At 31.5% G+C, this 20461-nt stretch overlaps 2 protein-coding genes across 5 annotated transcripts; one reads left to right on the top strand and one right to left on the bottom strand.

Moving 5' to 3' along the window:
- Positions 1-2619: 2619 nt before the first annotated feature.
- Positions 2620-5137, top strand: LOC142521506 (uncharacterized). Its single transcript, XM_075624711.1, has 2 exons — positions 2620-2723; positions 2813-5137. The coding sequence occupies exon 2, from the start codon at positions 4183-4185 to the stop codon at positions 4810-4812; it is 630 nt and encodes a 209-aa protein (XP_075480826.1). The 5' UTR covers positions 2620-2723; positions 2813-4182; the 3' UTR covers positions 4813-5137.
- Positions 5138-9069: 3932 nt separating this feature from the next.
- Positions 9070-13667, bottom strand: LOC142520950 (uncharacterized). 4 transcript variants are annotated; one of them, XM_075624113.1, is made up of 7 exons: positions 13576-13667; positions 11171-12739; positions 10629-10880; positions 10277-10357; positions 9819-9918; positions 9496-9704; positions 9070-9298 (listed from the first exon to the last, which is right to left on the bottom strand). In XM_075624113.1, exons 2-7 carry the CDS (start codon positions 12392-12394, stop codon positions 9239-9241), a joined length of 1926 nt encoding a protein of 641 aa, XP_075480228.1. In that variant the 5' UTR covers positions 12395-12739; positions 13576-13667; the 3' UTR covers positions 9070-9238. The 4 variants fall into 4 exon arrangements, with proteins under 4 accessions (XP_075480228.1, XP_075480227.1, XP_075480229.1 ...); XM_075624112.1 differs by lacking the exon at positions 13576-13667 and adding an exon at positions 13432-13570; XM_075624114.1 differs by lacking the exon at positions 13576-13667 and adding an exon at positions 13278-13425.
- Positions 13668-20461: the final 6794 nt, after the last annotated feature.

Here is a 20461-nt window from a genome sequence, read left to right as displayed (position 1 = left end):
AGTTCAAAGAAATTATATATATATATATATATATATATATATATAATATATATATTTATAAAAGTATAAAATTTGCATCATCAATCAAAAAATTTGCAAATATATATCAAAATCTTGCAAAAAGTCTACAAAAGTCCATGAAATTATGTTTACAAAATCTGTAAGATTCCATAAGAGTCAATAAAAATCTACCGAATCCATGGAAGTCTATTATTTAAAAAAAGTCATTGAAAGTCATTGAATCTCTACATTGAATACACCCCACTTAATTTACCAAATTTTTTGAGCCCATTTCTTGAGGAGTTTTCATAGCCGCCTTTGTCATCGGTCTTCTTTCACTTTTCTCAGCACAAAAAACTTCAAATTTCATCATTTTCATCTCCAAAAAATGGATAGGTGGGTGTCTGTTTAGTCAGCGAACCAAATTTGAGGCGACCCACCCACCCAAATGGAAACAAGAGGATGAGAGCTGCTATTGGTCGAAAATTTCCCGCGAACCCTGTTGTTCCTCCATTCTATTACATTTGAACATCATTACCGTTTTGATGTATTTAATGCTGCAATAGATTTTCAAGTGGAAGGACTCAATAGCAGATTCAATGATGGGGCTGTAGAACTTCTTAGACTTAGTTCTGCTTTGGAACCTTAAGACAACTTTAAATTTTTTAATGCTGATTATATTTACAATCTTGCAGCGAAATTATATCCTAGTGATTTAAATAAACATGAACTATATTATCTGAAAAGTCAGTTGGATCATTATAAGTTTGATATAATTCATCATGAAAGGTTTCAGAAAATTTTTACTATTTCAGAATTATGTCGACGTTTACTAGAGACTGAAAAGGCACGTCATTATCACTTAATTGACAGATTGATTCGTCTTGTTTTAATGCTCCATATTTCTACTGCGCCAACAGAACGATCATTCTTAGCCATGGAACTTCTTAAAACATATCTCCGGAATAAGATGAAAGAAGAGTTATTGGCAGATTATTATTGTCTACATTGAAAGAGAGTTTACTGCAAGGATAGACATTTATTCAATAATTGACGAGTTCTACTCAATGAAAAACCGCAGAGCACATCTTCAGTAGTTTATATCTGGTTTGTATCACTCTGTAATATTAATAGTTAATTTTTAAATATTTGATTTATATTATTTAATGTTGTTTATCGATTCATTCAGCCCAGGATCAAAATATTTTCTGGCTACGTCCTTGAATATACTAGTACAATATATTTATTGGTTTGTACCGATTTTTATCTTAAAAAACATGTTTCATTAATATCAAAATTTGTTGTACATGTTTCGGTACTGTAAAATCATATATTAGTGAAATATCTGAACATTTAGTACTCAAATATCATATATTAGTAACAGATTTTCAATGTTTTATACCGCATTTTCATCTGAAAAAACATGTCATTAATATTAAAATTTGTTATACATGTTTGGATACTAAAAAACTATATGTTAATGTCAGACCTAAAACATGTAGTTCTTAAATATCATATATTTTGAACCGAATTTCATCCGAAAAACACATGTGGGTCAAGGATGTGCAAAAACATTTTTTAGGTTAGTCAAGAACGACTGAAAAAAAAAAATCAATCTAAAATGAACTTAACATACATTTAACAATTGGGTTTCTTTCTTTTTCTTTTTTGTGCAACAATTGTGCTCAAATTATTAATTTTTATTTTCAAGCTAATAAGATAATATTTTTTATATAATACACAATACTTAAAATAAAAGTTACAAAATATGCTTAAATAGTTTTATAAAAAAAAATACTCCCTCTAACCAATTGTTTTATTAAAAATATTTGTTATTTAAATAAGATAAAAATATATAAAAATAACAATGAAAATATTAAAACTACATTTAAAAAAAACACACATTACAAACTCTTAATCAACTTACTCCATTTCACCTAAACTAATATTTTAAAAAAAAATAATGGTTACTATTTATAATTGACATGAACCAAATGCATCATCATCATCATCATCATCATCAATTAGTATATATGTTTGGACATGGTCTAACAAGAAAGAAGATTACAAAAGGAAAAAAAACCTTAATTTAGTACAATAAATATACTAAAATTATTATTTCAAAATAAATTATCTACAAAATAAGAACAACAAGATGTAGTGCCAAAATTTTCAATGCTTCGTGCATAACATGTTCCATAGCAATCAAGTCTATAAAAATGACCGAGAAATATTTTTTTAACATTTAAATTCAACTATAGTAATGGAAATATCAGATTTACAAAATTTAAAGTTGCCGATTAACGAAAAATTAGTTCATATTAAAGATCTTAAAACAATTGAGGGTCACCTTGGTTCTCATACCGATCGAATGGTCCGGTCAGTCGTGACTGTTATATTGTTTTATTAAGTTTATAAAATAATTTAGTTGTGGTCATTAAGATAACTTTGAGAGATATATCATATTCAAGAAAAATTAAACCAAAAATGTATCTGAATTATTATGATAGATATCTTGATATTTGAATTACAATATCCCATATATAGATATTATCAAAAGAATAAATCAAGAATATTATATAAATATCTTTATATTAGACTTATCATATCTCTACAGATATCATCAAGATTTACCAAACATCTATAAATAGTGACATAGATGAACCTAAATCAATGCTTTGTTTTTCCGTAGTTAATTAATTGTCAATTCCTCTCTTAAAAAGGTTAGAATCCATTCTCGTTTTTTATATTTTCACATATCGATCTTTACATATTATGCTTTGTACATATATGTATGGCCAATTTCTAACAGGGATGAGTCGGGAATCCGGTGAGTCGGAGCTGGTGATGGGGAGCGGTTTGGAACTTCTGAAAGCGTGGATGGTTCAAATGGGATTAGGCGAGTATCTGCCCTTGTTCAAGCTTCATCAAATCGATGACGAGGTTTTAGAGTTCTTGACTGTTGAAGATCTCAAGGAGATTGGAGTTAGAGAAGTTGGATCGTGCAGGAAGATCTATTGCTACATCCAGAAGCTGTGTAATAAATAGTTTTCTTGAATTTATGTTGCCAGATTGTTGATCACGTACGTGCAAAGACTTCTTTTGAGTTGGACTTTTTCTGCAAGATAAGAATTGAAAAAATCAAGATTTTTAGGGTAATTTTCATAGCAATTTAGTTAGATTCTTTCAGAAGTTTGAGCATTGAGCTTTTTTAGGTTTTTGGGATTTCAAATAAACGAGTACCGTGTACAGCGATATATACTAACTACATAGAATCACGACGTAATTTTAAATTTGTCTAAAACGTTTTTTAACCTCGGTCAACTAATTTATTGTTTTTTAAATGACATCTTCAAGTGTATTTGAAAAACACTTGATGATCTTATTTTTTTAAAAAAAAGAATTGACCGAGGTTATTTAATTAACCAATTTCCCTATCTCTTATCTGATACTCACGATTATCTTCACGTAAAAGCTTCACTTTATCTGCTTCCTTTTGAAAACAAACACATTATCTTGGATTCCCACCCAAAGATGAATGCTTATCGGTTCCCTATCAAAATAGTATGCTAGTAATGCTATGTGTGAAAACAAAGACAATTGATATTAATCAGATTAAATTTATTATCAATCAGTCTCACGTAATCGATCCGTTTTTTTTTAATCTCTAGGCAAGATACAACTTTTTGTTTATTTATCTCCTTTTCAAGCTCGTCATAATTTTAGCTCTTGAACAATTTATGTATGTATTATGTTACATACATTTAATGTGTTGGTCTCATGTATTCGTGACATACGTAACGTGTGTGTCTCAATGACGAGAAGTTAATAATAATTTCGCGGAATATCACGTGACCGCTGCCCCCACAAGCTAGGGACGTCTAAGATTGAATAATAAACGAAATTATATGAAAATGTTTTTGTAAAAAAGTTTTAAAATATATAATTTCTAATATTTCTTATTTCCCAAAATAAAACCAAACAGTTCTCTAAAAAAAAAGCAGAAAAAAACCAAACAGAAGCCCAAATTAGCGTTGTGAATTTTTCCGGCCCAAATAAAAGTCCATAATGCGTAATTTGGGCTGATCTCGGGGCCCAAATGAGCTTTCCTGTATGTATATATTTATAAGATCTAGCGCCTGTTTCGTCTTCTCTGCGTGATAAACAAGATTAAACTCAAGAATGGCGCGAATTAAAAGGACGAAAATGCGTGCAGAGAAGACGCCTTGGTTCGGGTACCAATCGAATCATCCATACAAGGGCCAGCTTAGGTTGCAGCAGCAATCGAGGGATCCTCAGAATGCGAGTGGTAGTGGTTATGATGATCAAGAAAAAGAAGAGATGAAGGGGGGCTCGAATTCTGGTGATCATGAACTAGTTGATCCTTCGAGTTCCGAGAAACAGGTTGTTAATGAATTTGAAAAAAGTTTTGGTGATCAAGAAACTGGGGCAGAGGGAGATGAAGAAGGATTTGGAGATGTTAAGGCACCCGAATATCAAGATCCTTCTAGCAATCATTCACTTGAGAACGATAACGGCTATGACAATTCGAGCGATGATCGTGATGAAAATAAGCGATGCCGGAGTCAGCCAGGGACGAGTCCGGAATGCAGCGAATCGGAGCGGGAGATGGAGACGATGAAACAAGAAAACGATAATGAGTACGACTCCGGTTTGTATCGTCTGAAGGTGTGGATGGGTCGAATGGGATTAGGCGAGTATGTGCCCTTGTTCAAGCTTCATAAAGTCGATGATGACGAGGTTTTACAGTTCTTGACTGTTGAAGATCTCAAGGAAATGGGAGTTCCTTAAGTTGGATCGCGCTGGAAGATCCACTGCTACATCAAGAAGTTCTGTATATGGTTTTCTTGAATTTCTTTTGCATGATTGTTCATCACAAGACTTGTTTTGAGTGGGAGACTCAGTCAGCATTTTCTGAAAGATCATACCAAAGATTTCTATAAGAACTGAAATCAAGATTTTTAGGGTAATTTCCTTGGCTTCAAACATGAAACATCATCTTATACTGTTTTGATTAGTTCAAATTAGAAACGCAGTTTAGTTAGATTCTTTCACAAGTTCGAGCATTGATCAAAAGTTTTTCGGCATTAGGGATTACAAGTAAATGAGTAAATAACATTCCAAGGACCAGTACTGTATACTTACTTGATTGCTCCTAACGATCAAAGTTGTTGCACAACATCCATTAATGGAAGTGATGCTCATGCATGATGCATAAGAGCCCGTCCGGATAGCCAACGGACGACGCCTAGAAGCCGCCTTAAGCTTCGTTAATCTCTTGGAAGGCATCTAGGCAAGTCATCCTTGGCTACCAAAAAATGACTCTTAATCTTCATACAAGACCTCTCTTCTTATATATATATATATATATATATATATATATATATATATATGTATATATATTTGCGACTCGATATATGATGGTAAATGTTGCTTCATGAATGCGAGCTTTATATAGAGGGAACAAGATTTAGAAGAAGATATATCTTGGCATTTCAAAGGGGCATTTCCATATCTTGGAGAATTTTTTGTGTGATATTCATTCTCTTTTTTAAAGGGAATTAGGTCCTTTAGTGTGAGGGACCAAAACCACCGTACCAGTCAACATCGACTTTGCATGCTTATAATATTTAGGATCAAATGTTTATTATCCGTTATTTGATTATAATTCAAATATTTTAAACTGTATAGCAGTATGACGTGAATGATTTTTTTGTTTAAAAAAATTAAAAATATAAACATTGATCAAGAAAAATTGTCAACTATTGAATTATACCCTTTGAGATTCGATGTGTAAATTGTGCCATTTTGACATTCTATCTACCATGCATGCGTGAGGTTTTGACAAATCTAGAGAGGAATATATTCAATTTTCATTTTCTTGATTAGTGGGGTTGATAATTAGGAAATTTATTTACTATATTTTTCTATCTTAATGTACTGATAATTTGAATTATATCTATTTTTTTTTTCAAACATAGATTGTTAATTTCGTAAAATAAAATTTTGACCAAGATCGTTGATACAATTCTAGGAACCATAAAACTACGTATTATGATCAAATTATCTATATATAAAAAAAGAATAAATGTAAACGAAAATCGATCTGAAATATATTCCAAACTTCTTTATGAAAAAAGGTTGACAAATTGATGGAAGACGAAATGGTGTAGGAATATGAATTTCTAAAGTAGAAGAATTATAGATTTGATGATTTAGAATAGTTTTATATAATTGATTAAAGAACAAACTTACTAATTATAGTCAAATTTGAATCATAATTTAATAATTAGATTTAAATTTGAATCAAAATTATATACGTATTTTTTGAGAAAATTGTTTCTTGATCTTATATATGTTCGTCTTTTTGCGATTTTGATCATCTCACTTGTCAAATTTCAGTTTTCGGCAGTTATCCCTTTTTTGGCAATTTTAATCATTTTTTTGACGTTGCGTTGATGTGACACCAATATAGTGCTAATGTGACACTGATATGTGTATTGTCACGTCAGCACTCTCGATGAAAGAAAATTGTCAAAAATCGAAAAATGCTAAACTAAAACTGAATTTGATAGCTAGATGACCAATATCGAAAATAAGCAAACATACAAAACCAAAAACAATTTTTCCTTATATTTCAACATCAAATATCTTATAGAATTACGTACAAACATGGATATATAACTCTATTCATATAAGTAAAAATATCCAATGACACCAAAATTTAAATTCTAACCATCTCTTTCATGATATTCAATAACCAGTTGTCGTGCACACATACTAATGTGTAAAAAAAATTATTATATACATTTGAAAATATTGTCATGAATTCAAACCGTTCTCGACGGGAACCAAGAGGAGTTATATGAGTTTAATGGTTCCTAGAATTGGCTAAATGATCTTGGTCAAAAAAAATTTTACGATATAATCTTAATCCGGAAAAAATAGTTATAATTTTGTACTACGTGTTTTTAGCAGACAGATATATGAAATTATACTTCAGAAATACGTGAAAAATTTGTGTGAGACGGTCTCAGGGTCGTATTTTGTGAGACATATATCTTATTAATTGGGTCATCCATGAAAAAATATTATTTTTTATGCTAAGATTATTACTTTTTATTGTGAATATCGGTAGGGTTGACCCGTCTCACAGATAAAGATTCGTGAGACCGTCTCACAAGAAATACGTATTTTAAAGCTATTTATTTTTTCTACCTTAAGCTAGAAAATTAGTAAATAAATTTGCTATTATCAACACCATTAATCAAGAAAATGAAATTTGAATATATCCTTCTAATCTTCTCTAGATTTGTCAAAACCTCATGCATGCATGGCAGAAGGAATGTCAAAATGGCACAATAGACTGCGATATTGTTTAAAACATTGAATTATAATCAAATCTTGACGTGAAAAAAAAATTCAATGCTCAAACTTGTGAAAGAATATTACTGATTAATTGCGTTTCTAATTCGAACAAGTTCAAAACAGTACGTATAAGCTGATGTTTCAAGCTTGAAGCCAAGAAAATTACCCTAAAAATCTTGAATTCAGTTCTTATATTTCAGAAAATGCTGACGGAGTCCCACTCAAAAGAAGTCTTGTGATCAACAATCCTGCAAAAGAAATTCAAGAAAACTGTATACAGAACTTCTTGATGTACCTGTAGATCTTCCAGCGCGATCCAACTTGTGGAACTCCCATATCCTTGAGATCTTCAACTGTCAAGAACTGTAAAACCTCGTCATCGACTTTATGAAGTTTGAACAAGGGCACATACTCGTTTAATCCCGTTCGGTACATCCACACCTTCAGACGAGCCAAACCGAAGTGGTACTCATAACAGTTTTCTTGTTTCATCGTCTCTATCTCCCGCTCCGATTCGCTGCATTCCGGACTCGTCTCTGGCTGAGTCCGGCATCCGTTATTTTTATCACGATCATCGCTCGAATTGTCATAGCCGTTATCGTTCTCAAGTGACTGATTGCTAGAAGGATCTTGATATTCGGGTGCCTTAACATCTCCAAATCCTTCTTCATCTCCCTCAGCCCCAGTTTCTTGATCACCAAAACTTTCTTCAAATTCATTAACAACCTGTTTGTCGGAACTCGAAGGATCAACTAGTTCATGATCACCAGAATTCGAGCCCTCCTTCATCTCTTCTTTTTCTTGATCATCATAACCACTACCACTCGCATTCTGAGGATCCCTCGATTGCTGCTGCAACCTAAGCTGGCCCTTGTATGGATGATTCGATTGGTACCCGAACCAAGGCGTCTTCTCTGCACGCATTTTCGTCCTTTTAATTCGCGCCATTCTTGAGTTTAATCTTGTTTATCACGCAGAGAAGACGAAACAGGCGCTAGATCTTATAAATATATACATACAGGAAAGCTTATTTGGGCTCCGAGATCAGCCCAAATTACGCATATGGACTCTTATTTGGGCCGGAAAAATTCACAACTCTAATTTGGGTTTCTGTTTGTTTTTTTTCTGCTTTTTTTTAGAGAACTGTTTGGTTTATTTTGGGAAAGAAGAATTATTGGAAATTATTTATTTTTAAACTTTTTTTACAAAAACATTTTCGTATAATTTCGTTTATTATTCAATCTAAGACGTCCCTAGCTTGTGTGGGGCAGCGCTCACGTGATATTTAGCCGAACTTCCGCGAAATTTTTATTAATATTAATAATCGAGTCACACATGTTACATGTATCACGAATACATGAGACAAACGCATTACATATATATGACGTAGTACTAAATAAATAAATTCTTAAATATGAGCTTGAAAAAGAGCGAAAAAAAGTTATATCTTGTTAGACATTACATAATGAAATGATAACGTAAAATTTTACTATACATTTGACTTAAAATCTCCATATATCTTGCCAGACATTATGTTATATGTATTTTTTCAAAAGGACTATATTGTTACAAAACTTTTTATTTAATTGATGTGTTATTAAAAATAAATATGTTGTCGTCGACTGAGAAAGAATGATCCAAGAACTGGATTATACAGATTTCATAAATATTTTCTAGACGAGTTGTATTTATATAATTTTTTCAAATATTAGTCCAGTTTGAGAAATCTGTGTCCAATTTGACTTCAATTTTTTTCCCATAGCAGCTTACTTGAAAACAACCTGCAAGTGTCAAGGAAAAAAAGTGTACATGTCATTATGTACATATGAACTGAATTTTCAGGCCAACATCATCCTGAACTTGTGTTGAAATATTTTGGATTCGAGGGACAATCGTACTCGACCTGCAACTGCATAATCGAACCAACGAGTTTAAGAAAATGATAATCAATCAAGAAGCAAGAATTAATCAGATGCAGCAGAAATCAAAAAAATGTTTCAATCATGTCATGAAGACATCTTCAACATGTTTAATATCCTGAGAATGTACAAAAACGTATGTATATGATAAGAATTATATGCAGCAATCGAGTACATATGCACATACCTTGCCCTCGTCCGAATCTGAGTGCCGCTGAGGGAACACCACTCTCATATCATTATACAAGTAGAAGCGACGTTCCATTTCAGCGTCCATGCCCCTGCTTACAGGAAAAGAAGATGGACTGGATCTGCATTTCTGACCTCTTTTCAAGCACTTCTTTCGGTGGGGGCAGATGAAACGCAAATGTAGAGCGTACCGCAGAACACCAGAACCTGCATTCTCGTGTTAAAGATTAATACGGGCTACAATGTTACTATCTGATTTATTTATGTACACCAGACCCCATGTGTGGCAGCAAACACGGCCCTATTTCTCTAAATAAATACCTGATTTTGGATTTGAGGGGAGCGGAGCCTCGTTCTTTACGCTAGAGTCTTTATCTCCACTTCGATCCACACCTATAGTGGCTTTTTGACGTAGGAATGTCTATTAAATGAAATAAATGACCACAGTGAGATTTTGATTTTCGAATAAGTGTAGGTAATATATTTTGACTAGACTACAAACCTGATGAATCCATGTATAAAATTTTATTTAGCTGCCAGCTATTAAGCAAGAAAACTACAGCCAGAAAAGTAAATTAATGTTTGGTATTCTGAGAATTTGACTAAAGATCAGATGATAATCAAAGCATTATCAGATAATGACAAGCAGCAGCAGAGTTCAAGACACCACGACGGAATGAGTATGCCATGTACACTCATTATAGTCCTTATAGCTGCAAACATAGTGATTAAGGCAGTTATATGTGGACTGATTCCAGAAATAATTAAAATAAACGAACCTTCGTGCCAGCTGGCATGTCACTCAGATCGTAGTTACAAAAGAATGTATGTATTGGCGTTCTTTCTGGATTGCTTAGGACCTGCACAAGAAATCCGATTATCATAGCTGAAAGTCACACTAATCACCACAGCTCATGAGTAGTTTTGCTGTCATAAAAATTGGTTTGTGGGCTTGAAAATCTGTTTATGTTAAGCGCCTTATCAAAATCATGTCGGCAGGACAAATTCTTAATGATCATACAATTCATCGCCTCGAAGTGTTCTTTGTGTGTCCAGAAGTTTAACATATGTCGAGCACCCGATAAACCATTTTAATTTCAGGGTGTGAGGAGCAAAAGAGAGAGAAAGTACCAATTGTACGCATCCTTTCATAGGTACGCTTAGACGTGATTTTTCATCATACGAGCCATTAGCACTGAGGCTTCTCTTCAATTTTGGACCTTCATATTTGGGTGCAGATAAACAGCCAGAGAGATCTATAGAGGAGTAGTACAACAAGTATTTATCACCATCTACACTAGTTACGGAAAATGGAAGTTTCTGTGGAGGAGGAGAAAATTTTCCTCCAGTAATATTCAGAACGGCGAGGAAGCCATCAATTTTCTGCCCGAGAAAAAAAGGAAGGAAAATTAAGATATGAGGTTGAAAAGCTTTTTAGTCTCTGGATAATTATATATTGCATGAATGTCTCTCTCTTCAAGTAAAAGTTAATGTGAGGGGATTGTTGAGCGATAGCATATGTTGTACACCAATTGAAAAGTGATGCTTGGGTGGCTGTGCATTTTGAAAGATCACGCTGTTGATATCCATTAAAGTTTTGGGTACAGAATTATATTCTTTCTTACAGCTGCACTTAAATTTTGAGGAAAAAGATGAAGAAGAAATGCACATACCTGACTAACCACCCCAGAAGCTAATCGACCAGATAACAATGACTCCTCGAATGAACCGATCAAGGATCTTCTAACAGATAGTCCACTTAAAGTTCTACCCAACTTGGCACTTTGAGATGTAAGTGTTGGATTGTTTCCTTGTGTGAGTATGGAAACTTCAGGGGTCAAAATCTCGAAGTTAATCGGTAAATTTCCATCTTCGTTGAACACTTTGCTCGCCATCATGGAATCACTATCTTTTTGAGAAGATAAAAAGCTAGAGAAAGTTCCTTCCAGAGACTGTTCCACATCCTTAAAACTAATATACCTCTCATCAAACTCTATCTTGGAATCCCAGGATAATCTTGAATTTCTAATATTTCTAAAAAACCTTGGTCCAAGAGGAGAAAGAGATAATGGTGGAGACACAACAATTTCCCGAGACAAGTCCATTACCCCATTAGTAAATGGTGTTTCGGTTTTTGCTTTGTAACAGTTAAAATCATGGTATGAAGATGGAAGATTCTCAAGCGGTTCAGAGTTTTCAAGCATAGGCCCATCTATGACAACCTTCGAGCTTGTTTTACAATCTTCTTCTCGTAAACCATTATTACTTAGAAATATAGGTGTGGACAAAATTGATGGACCGGCATAGTCCATGTTGCCAATGTGAGCTTTTTTATTCTCTTTCAAGGTGAAGTTATGATTGCCACCCGTAACATGAAAACTACTCTGATTACCCGTGTTCCCAATTTCTAAATGCTCACCACTAAATTCATCAGAAAAAATCATGCCATTCAAAGGCGATAATAGCCGTTTCCTAATAACAGAACCTGAATTTTTAGTCGCACTACATGGAACTATACCTGACAATTCATCTTCACGTGGATTGGAGTTGCAAATTGATGCAAAAGGTTCAAAACCCACTACCCTAGAAGCTGGAGTTTGAATATTGTTTCCACCCTCATGAGATATGAAATGGTTCTTCCCTCTCAAATCAATCTTTAACTTGTGCATTTTCGGCTTTCCGTCCTTGTGAACACCGTAAGTGTCCGGATTTTTTACAAGTTCCCTTGAAGTACACAGGATGTCCCCATATATTCTATTACTTGAGCTACTTATTTCTATTTTACTTGTGTCAAAGCTAGTTACACTGATAAGCCGAGAAGGCATTTGCACGATGGTGTTTGGTGATGTCGATACTTCTTCACCAATCTTGCCCAAGGACATTTGAGGAAATCCCATGATTAAACTGGTAAACCAACCTCAATCTTTTCACTAACAATGTCTCTGCTTTTTTTATAAACTAGTCGCGCAAGAGAACATCCTCTAGCCCTGTTAAGTTGCTGACCATTGACAAGGGGTGTAGTCAAAGCTAATAGAACATCAGTATCACATTTCAGTTGTCAAGAAATATACACAACAATGCACCTCTAACTAAATCAGGCAAGCGGCAAAAAATCCTCAATCTACCGATGCCAATCCACGTACCAATCCATTTGAACAACCCAGCAACTCAAACACAGAACAAAATATGAAGATCTCACAGTATGTGCTGGCGTCATTATTCAATCCGCAACACGATCTATCCTGAAAAAAATCCATAAATGGTTAGTCGATCACATTATATTCCGATGGCAGTATAACGGTGGAAAACAACATCACACTAGGAAAACAACATCACACTGATATTCTCATTAGTCCAATATTTTATGCTATAATAGCATAACAAAATTGCTTCAACTTGAATTTTTTCACTGGAAGAAGAGTGAAAATGAATTTGTGAATCAGATACACAAAGAACACATACGCAGATTAAACTTCAATAATAACAATGTTGATTTCATTCGATCCGTAACTAAACTGATGCTCCCACGGAAATTTCTCAGAAAAGGCAACAATCATTTCCATTTTCAGTGCAATCAAATCGAAATCATAAACATTAAGAAATCAAATTAGAAACGAAGTCTTTCTCCTCACAATCATTTCCATAAAGGAATCAGAATACGAAATACATGCAAATCAAAAGGACTCCAGATATCCTTTAGGCTCAAATGGTAAGAACTCCAAGAAAATTCTGCTATTCATCATCAATCTCATCAATCATAAATCTGAACCAAGTATTTACTCGATTGTACAATGCAAAAGAACAAAACCCATCAATGGAAACAACAAATATTCCGTGAAACGCAACAAGAACTGGTGAATCAACACCATAAAAACATATAAAGATTCAATCTTTTAGCATAAAAGTCTGGAAAAAAAATATTCCCAGAACGCACCACTGATGCATTTTGTGATCATTATCTGGAGATTATCAATTGCTTATTTTCCTATGTCAGTTATATATATATATATATATATATCGAAAATGCTGATTAACATGGAAAAGAAAAAATAAAAAAGGAAAATGAAGTCAATATTACCAAACCAAATTCTTCTAGCGGCTCCTCGCATTTCCATCCGTTTCTCACCTTTTCTTTCCATTGTCTAAATTTGTTATTGGGTTTTAGTAATTCTTTGGTTAATTCATTATAACTACATATATATATATATATATATATATATATATATACACGCTTCAATTTTATTACGTTGTTCATTAACCATGTTTAGGGGTGGTACGGTACGTTATACCGTATCGAAAATATCCGATACCGATACCGAAAATTCGGTATTCGGTATACCGAATTTTCGGTATGAAAAAAGTTCATACCGGTACCGTAACGACATCGAAAAAATTGTCGGTATACCGAAAACATACCGAAATATTTTCGGTATAACGACAATTTTTTCGGTATACCGAACTTAAATTTAAAAAATAATAATAATAATAAAATATTTTCGGTATTTCGGTATTATACCAAAATACCGAAAAAAAATATTCCGTACCGATACCGATACTGATATCGTACCGAAATTTTCGGTAAATTCGGTATTTTTTCGGTACGGTTTTTCGGTATTTAGGTATTTCGGTATTTTTTCTCACTCCTAACTAGGTTGATCGAAGCTCGTCGACGAGACGAATATATAAAACTTATATCTAATATGTAAATATCAATAATATATATATATATATATATATATTTAGCCGTTTATTTGAATTAGTGTGAGTTGGGTAGCTTTTTGTGATTTTTTTTGAATAATTTGTTATTTTAAAAATATATATTGATTTTATGATTTTCTTTTAGAAAAGTTATTATAAAATCAATATCTATTTCAAAATTATAAAAGTTCTTAAAAACTAGCTTTCGAGCTAAAAAATCTAATACACCTGAATTGTATTAATTTAGATTTTATTGAATTTCTCTTTGATCCAAACACAATTTAAATATATATATTTTTATTAATTATAGATACTTAAATTAAAATAATGAATCTTCTTAAGTTAACATATATATTCTATCATGTAGTTTTTATGTGTTATACACATATCGTACAAATTTATGTGAGCACCAATAAGATGTCACTCATTTATTGGATGTGATGAAACATAAAAAAAATTTGTGCATCTAATAAGTGAGTGACATATAATCAATAGTTACATAAATATACATAATAAGTGTATAGCATCTAGAGTATGTCTCTTGTGAGACTGTCTCACGAATTTTTATATGTGAGACGAGTCAACCTTACCGATATTCACAATAAAAAGTAATACTCTTAGCATAAAAAGTAATATTTTATCATGGATGACCCAAATAGATATCCGTCTCAGAAAATACGACCCGTGAGATCGTATCATACAAGTTTTTGCATAGCATATATTATGAATGACACTATGATATTATATATATATATATATATATATATATATATTTATATATATATATGAAATCAAGAAAGAATAAGTTTTACTCTGTTCCCAAAGTAAACCCGAAAATTTGTTAGATTCAATTAATTTATACTTGTACTTGAATATATGTAACTGATTTGGATTTAAATATGAATATTTAATTTTTCAAATTAAATAAATGTGGCATGGCAAGAATTCAACTCGTCGATATTAATGACAATACCATATAATAACAATGACAATTAATGAAAAAAAATAGGTAATTGTGTTATATTGGAAAATATTTAAATCATAATATTATAATAATAAAATTTGATTTTTTGTTAAAAAAATGATAATTAAATTGCAGCAAAAAGTGGTGCGGTCTGTGTCCACAAAGAAAAATGATAATTAAATTGAAACAAATAAATTTTTTTTAGATTCCTAATATATGGGGTGATAGGTCTCGAACTCGAATTCGAGCTCAAGCTACTACACGGTATTTTCAGGATGAATCTAGTTGAGCTCAGCTTCGATTCCGTTAGAAAATAATTTTGGAGAATGTGATGATGTTTTCATTACGACGTTGTTTTTTCTTAAAAATAATATCGTTGTTAAAATAGTGTTAATTTTCTTCCAAGAACTTCAAAACAATGAATAAAATTTATATACAAAGTTTCTCAAAACAAATTAGAAAATTCATACAATTTATATTTATGACATTGAAAAATCTTTCGCCAAAGAATTTGTCTGTCTGAATAGACACACTTTTTGTAGATAAAACATTTTTCATTCGAAAACTTTTTGAATAAACACTGATTTAATTCGAAATATTACACTGATTTGTACCAATTTATTATGACACATTTTATTATATAATTAATAAAATACCATTATTCAAAATAATAAATCTGAATTAAAGTTGTTATGCTTAGAGTGACTAATGGTGTATGTTATAATTTTTGATAAATAAAAAATTACTTGTAAAAATATTGTAAAAAACTATTTTCGTAAATTTACGTCTTATAGACATATACACATATGCATATATATGTGGGCAAAAACTCGTGTGTCTCACGGGTCGTATTTTGTAAGACAGATCTCTTATTTGGGTCATTCATGAAAAATATTATTTTTTATGCTAAGATTATTACTTTTTATTGTAAATATCGGTATGATTGACCCGTCTCACAGATAAAGATTTGTGAGATCGTCTCACAAGAGACCTACTCGTATATGTGTGCAATGTAAATGGCCAAACCAAACCTCTTGCTTTTCTTTCTCTATACACATGACATTAATGAATCTGTCCCTACTTATGTGATGCCTAATTCGGACGATTTTCAAATGTATTAATTAATGAACTCTTCGTTAATAAATTGTATTTTTGACAAATTAACAAATTATAAACTTTTATTTTTTTAAAAAAAAAAATAAGTTTGATTATCCGATAAATTGTTAAAGCCCAATAAAGGCCCGTAGTGTTTGAGTGAAATGGGCCGGATACGGGCTAACTAGTATATTTTGGATACAATTTTAAATTTAGAATAAGATATTATGTTCGATGTAACTCAAAATAATAATAATAATAATAAATAATAATAATAAAAAATTGATAACAAAGTAAAAAACTTTGTATTATTTTTTAAAACCATTAAAAAATTATTATGTTGATTATTATCAATAATTAATTTGCTATTACGAATTACGGTGAGTCAAACTTTTAAATACCCAATATATTAATACTACAACAATTAACTAATTGTAAATAATTAAATATCATATCTTAAAATTTTAAGTTAATGCATGAACTCAAAAAAATATTATTTATTTGATTTAACTAAAAAAATATCTTAAATATGGTTTAACCCAAAAAATAAAAATAAAAATGTACAAGTACATTCAGGCCTCTAGTTATTATCAAGGAAGAAGCCATATAAGCAATATTTTTTATTGCTAAAAACATACAAATTTTACTTTTCAAAATATTTCTTAACCTAATATCCTTGTTTTTTATGAACAAAATAAATATAGCAATAGAAAGAACATGACATTTAGCAAGAAAAAATGCAAAAACTTGTGTGAGACGGTTTCACGGGTCGTATTTTGTGAGACAAATATCTTATTTGGTTTATCCATGAAAAGGTATTACTTTTTATTGTCGGTAGAGTTGACTCGTCTCATAAGAGATCTACTCAAAAAAAATTCACCCTATGTATATGTATGATTTAATAATTATCCATGGAGAATAATCAAACGTTGTATTTTAGCTGTCGTAAAGTTTAAAAATTTTGAGTGACACTATTATCGTGATTTATCATTTTTGAAAAAACGGCAAATGTTACGTCTACATATATTATGAGTCATATCGATGTCAATTTTCAACTATGGACGACATTAAAAAAGGAAAGAAAATTCAACATTTCAGTCCATTTTCAACTATTATTTTCTTTACATAGAATTTGATCAAATTTATTAATTTGGTCCCAAATGAAAGCTGTATCAACGAGCCTTCATTAATAATTAAAATAGCGGTCAACTCTATTCAGTCCAGCAAACTAATAAACATCCAAATGTCTCGAGGCTAATTAAATTTATTGTCCTACCACAACCATCATATTCACACACACATGTATATATATATATGATATAAATCGTGACCATCGCTGATGTGTCGTTCAATTATTAGACGTTTAAGCACGTCAAAATTGTATATCTATTAAGTGTCATATCAATGATAGGCATAAAAGTGTATATCTATTAAGTGAATGTCACATCAATGGTGGGCGTAGAAGTGTGTACGGTAACTATATATCTATTAGTTGAATGTCACCTCAATGATGGGCATAGAAGTGTGTACAGTTAGCGGATAACATATCAAAATTATATATAAATATATATATATTACTATTATTAAGTAACTCTATAATAGAGACAAAAATGATGTCTTGGTGTGTTTTTTGCTTTTCCAATTTTGCACTTATGTGATACCAATATTATATTTTTATTTTTATTTTTTTTAATTTCAACGAATACTTTAGTTTTTATTTTTATTACTACAACAATTCAAATAGCACTTTAGTACCTCGATAATTTGGCAAATTTTACTTTAGTCCCTCGATAATTATAAAAAAATGTACACACACGCACCGCGTGTGCACAGTAGCTATATATATATATATATATATATATATATATATATATATATATATATATATATATATATATATAACAAATTCCATTTTGTGCAACTTTGAAAAATGACATGTTGAATGCGTTCGAATAGATATGCAAACTTTCTATCTATATTGTATTATTAAATAAAAGATGTACATAGTAATAATTTCTTACATCCATCTTATATAATTTTTTTCTTCTAAACTACTCTTATTTTTATTATTATAGAAAAAAACAAGAAAAATAAAATAAAAAACCTAATATAAAATCTATCATAAGAAAATAAATCCGATATAATTATAGTTTATGCAAAAATTACTGTATTCGTTAAAATTTTAGTTATATACATACATGATGTACCAATACATAAATACATATTATATTACAATATTTATATAAAAGGTGGTTTTTATTTTTATTTGATCGATAAATAAAAAATAGATATGATAGCTTAATTTGAATAGAAAATTTAGTAAATGAGGGAATGTTTAATTAAATTTATAATACGTTTTGCATTGAATTTATATATATATATATATACACACACACACACACACACACTATATTATGCATAGCCCATTTTATAAGTTATTATTATTATTATTATAAAGAATATATAAACATTTTCTTTATAATAATAATAATAACTTAAAAAATGGGCTATGCATAATATAGGTTAGTTTTTTCCACACCAACCAACCTCACTAATTAATAATTTGTTATTACATTGGTTGTTGCTATGACTGCGGAACTAATTAATCACACACCAATACATGAATTAATTATTAATCTTTAAGTTCTTGTCATTGCCTTTTCATCTTCCATTATAAAAGAATAATAATAATTATATTAAGAGTATGTCTTTTGTGAGATGATCTAACATATATATATATCTGTGAAACAGATCGATCAAGTCCAAACTTAGATTAAAAATAATTTTTTTGGCATAAAATAAATTTTTTCATAGTTCGGTCGGATAGGAGATCAGTTTCACAAAGTTGACTCTTGAGACTGTCTCATAATATTTTTTTGTGTTATATTAATAAAAAAAATTAGTTCAAATTATGAAATCTTAATCATAATTAATTAGATTCGAAGCACTAAGAACAATCAGTCTTCTTCGAATAATTAGATTATTACTCGGTTTACGTGTTGGAAACTCCACTTATAACGTTAATATTGTCAATCAAATTACAAGTCTTGTTGCAGAAAATTTGAACACTGATTTTGACTCGAATATTATAATTAGTATTCTTTACGTGTTTCATGTCTTACCCAAAATTATAGTGAATGACAATATTATTTCTCAATTCTTTTAAATTATATAACAGCTCAAGCGTCACGTCTTATTTTCTAAAACGAACAATTGTGTAGGTATACAATGATCCTTATATCATTTGGTATTTTTTTTTAGTTTTTATGATTATGAATGAAGCTTTTACTTCAAGCTAGGAAGAAATTGGTTGAAATATTTGGCACAAGTTGTAGACTTTTTCTTTCTTACAATTTAGCACTGACATTATTATTTATGTTGATATCTCACAAATGGGTCCATCACATGATTAGGCTCGACTTAGTCAATAGCCAAGAATCAATGATCGGGTCCACTTCGGTAAGGTCGGCCCATGAGTGGATGGGTTGAGGCGAGTGGGGTTGGTTTGGTAAGTGCATGCCATGGGAGATGAGCTAGAGGCTAAGGTACTAAGAGGTGTGCCAAGGAGCTAGGTTGTGGATGGTGGGTGAAGTAGTTGGAGTTGGAGTTGGAGTTGTGCCAATTATATAACCAAGGAAGGTGACAAAGGTGAAAATGAGTTATGAAGTGTGGAATGGGTTAAAGTGAGATGAGAGGTGTGACAAATAATAAAGCGAGCTATGAGGTGGTGGACGAGGAGGTGGGGAATCGAGGATATGTTAAGGAGCTGCGGAGTTGCTAAGAAGTTAACGATTAGTCGAGGAGGTGGGAAGTTGAGGAGCCGCTAAGGAGTTATGGATATGCTAAGGAGTTAAAAGTGTGAAGAACATGGAGTTATGCCAATCCTAGATGTTGTCTCACCTCATGAGCGAGCACTTATCTATCTAGCTAACCTTAGAAGGGTGAGAAAAATTACATTTTTCCTACCACAGCTCGACCTAGGTAGAGGAGTTAGGGACAAGAAGGAAGAGAAGTTACATTTTTCCTACCATATCTCGTCCTAGGTAGAAACATTATAAGGGTGGAAGGTGAACATTTACATTTTTCTACAAAGGCAAAATCCAAGTAGATAAATTAGGAGCCAGACATTTTTCCTATCATAGCTCGACCTATGTAGAAGAGTTAGAGAGGTGGAAGTTGAAAATTTACATTTCTTCTTACTATGACT

Source organism: Primulina tabacum, chromosome 12 (assembly GCF_025594145.1).
Source record: "Primulina tabacum isolate GXHZ01 chromosome 12, ASM2559414v2, whole genome shotgun sequence".
NCBI lineage: Eukaryota > Viridiplantae > Streptophyta > Magnoliopsida > Lamiales > Gesneriaceae > Primulina > Primulina tabacum.
The sequence above is the reverse complement of the archived record's forward strand: the minus strand, read 5'-3'. Positions and strand labels throughout refer to the sequence as shown.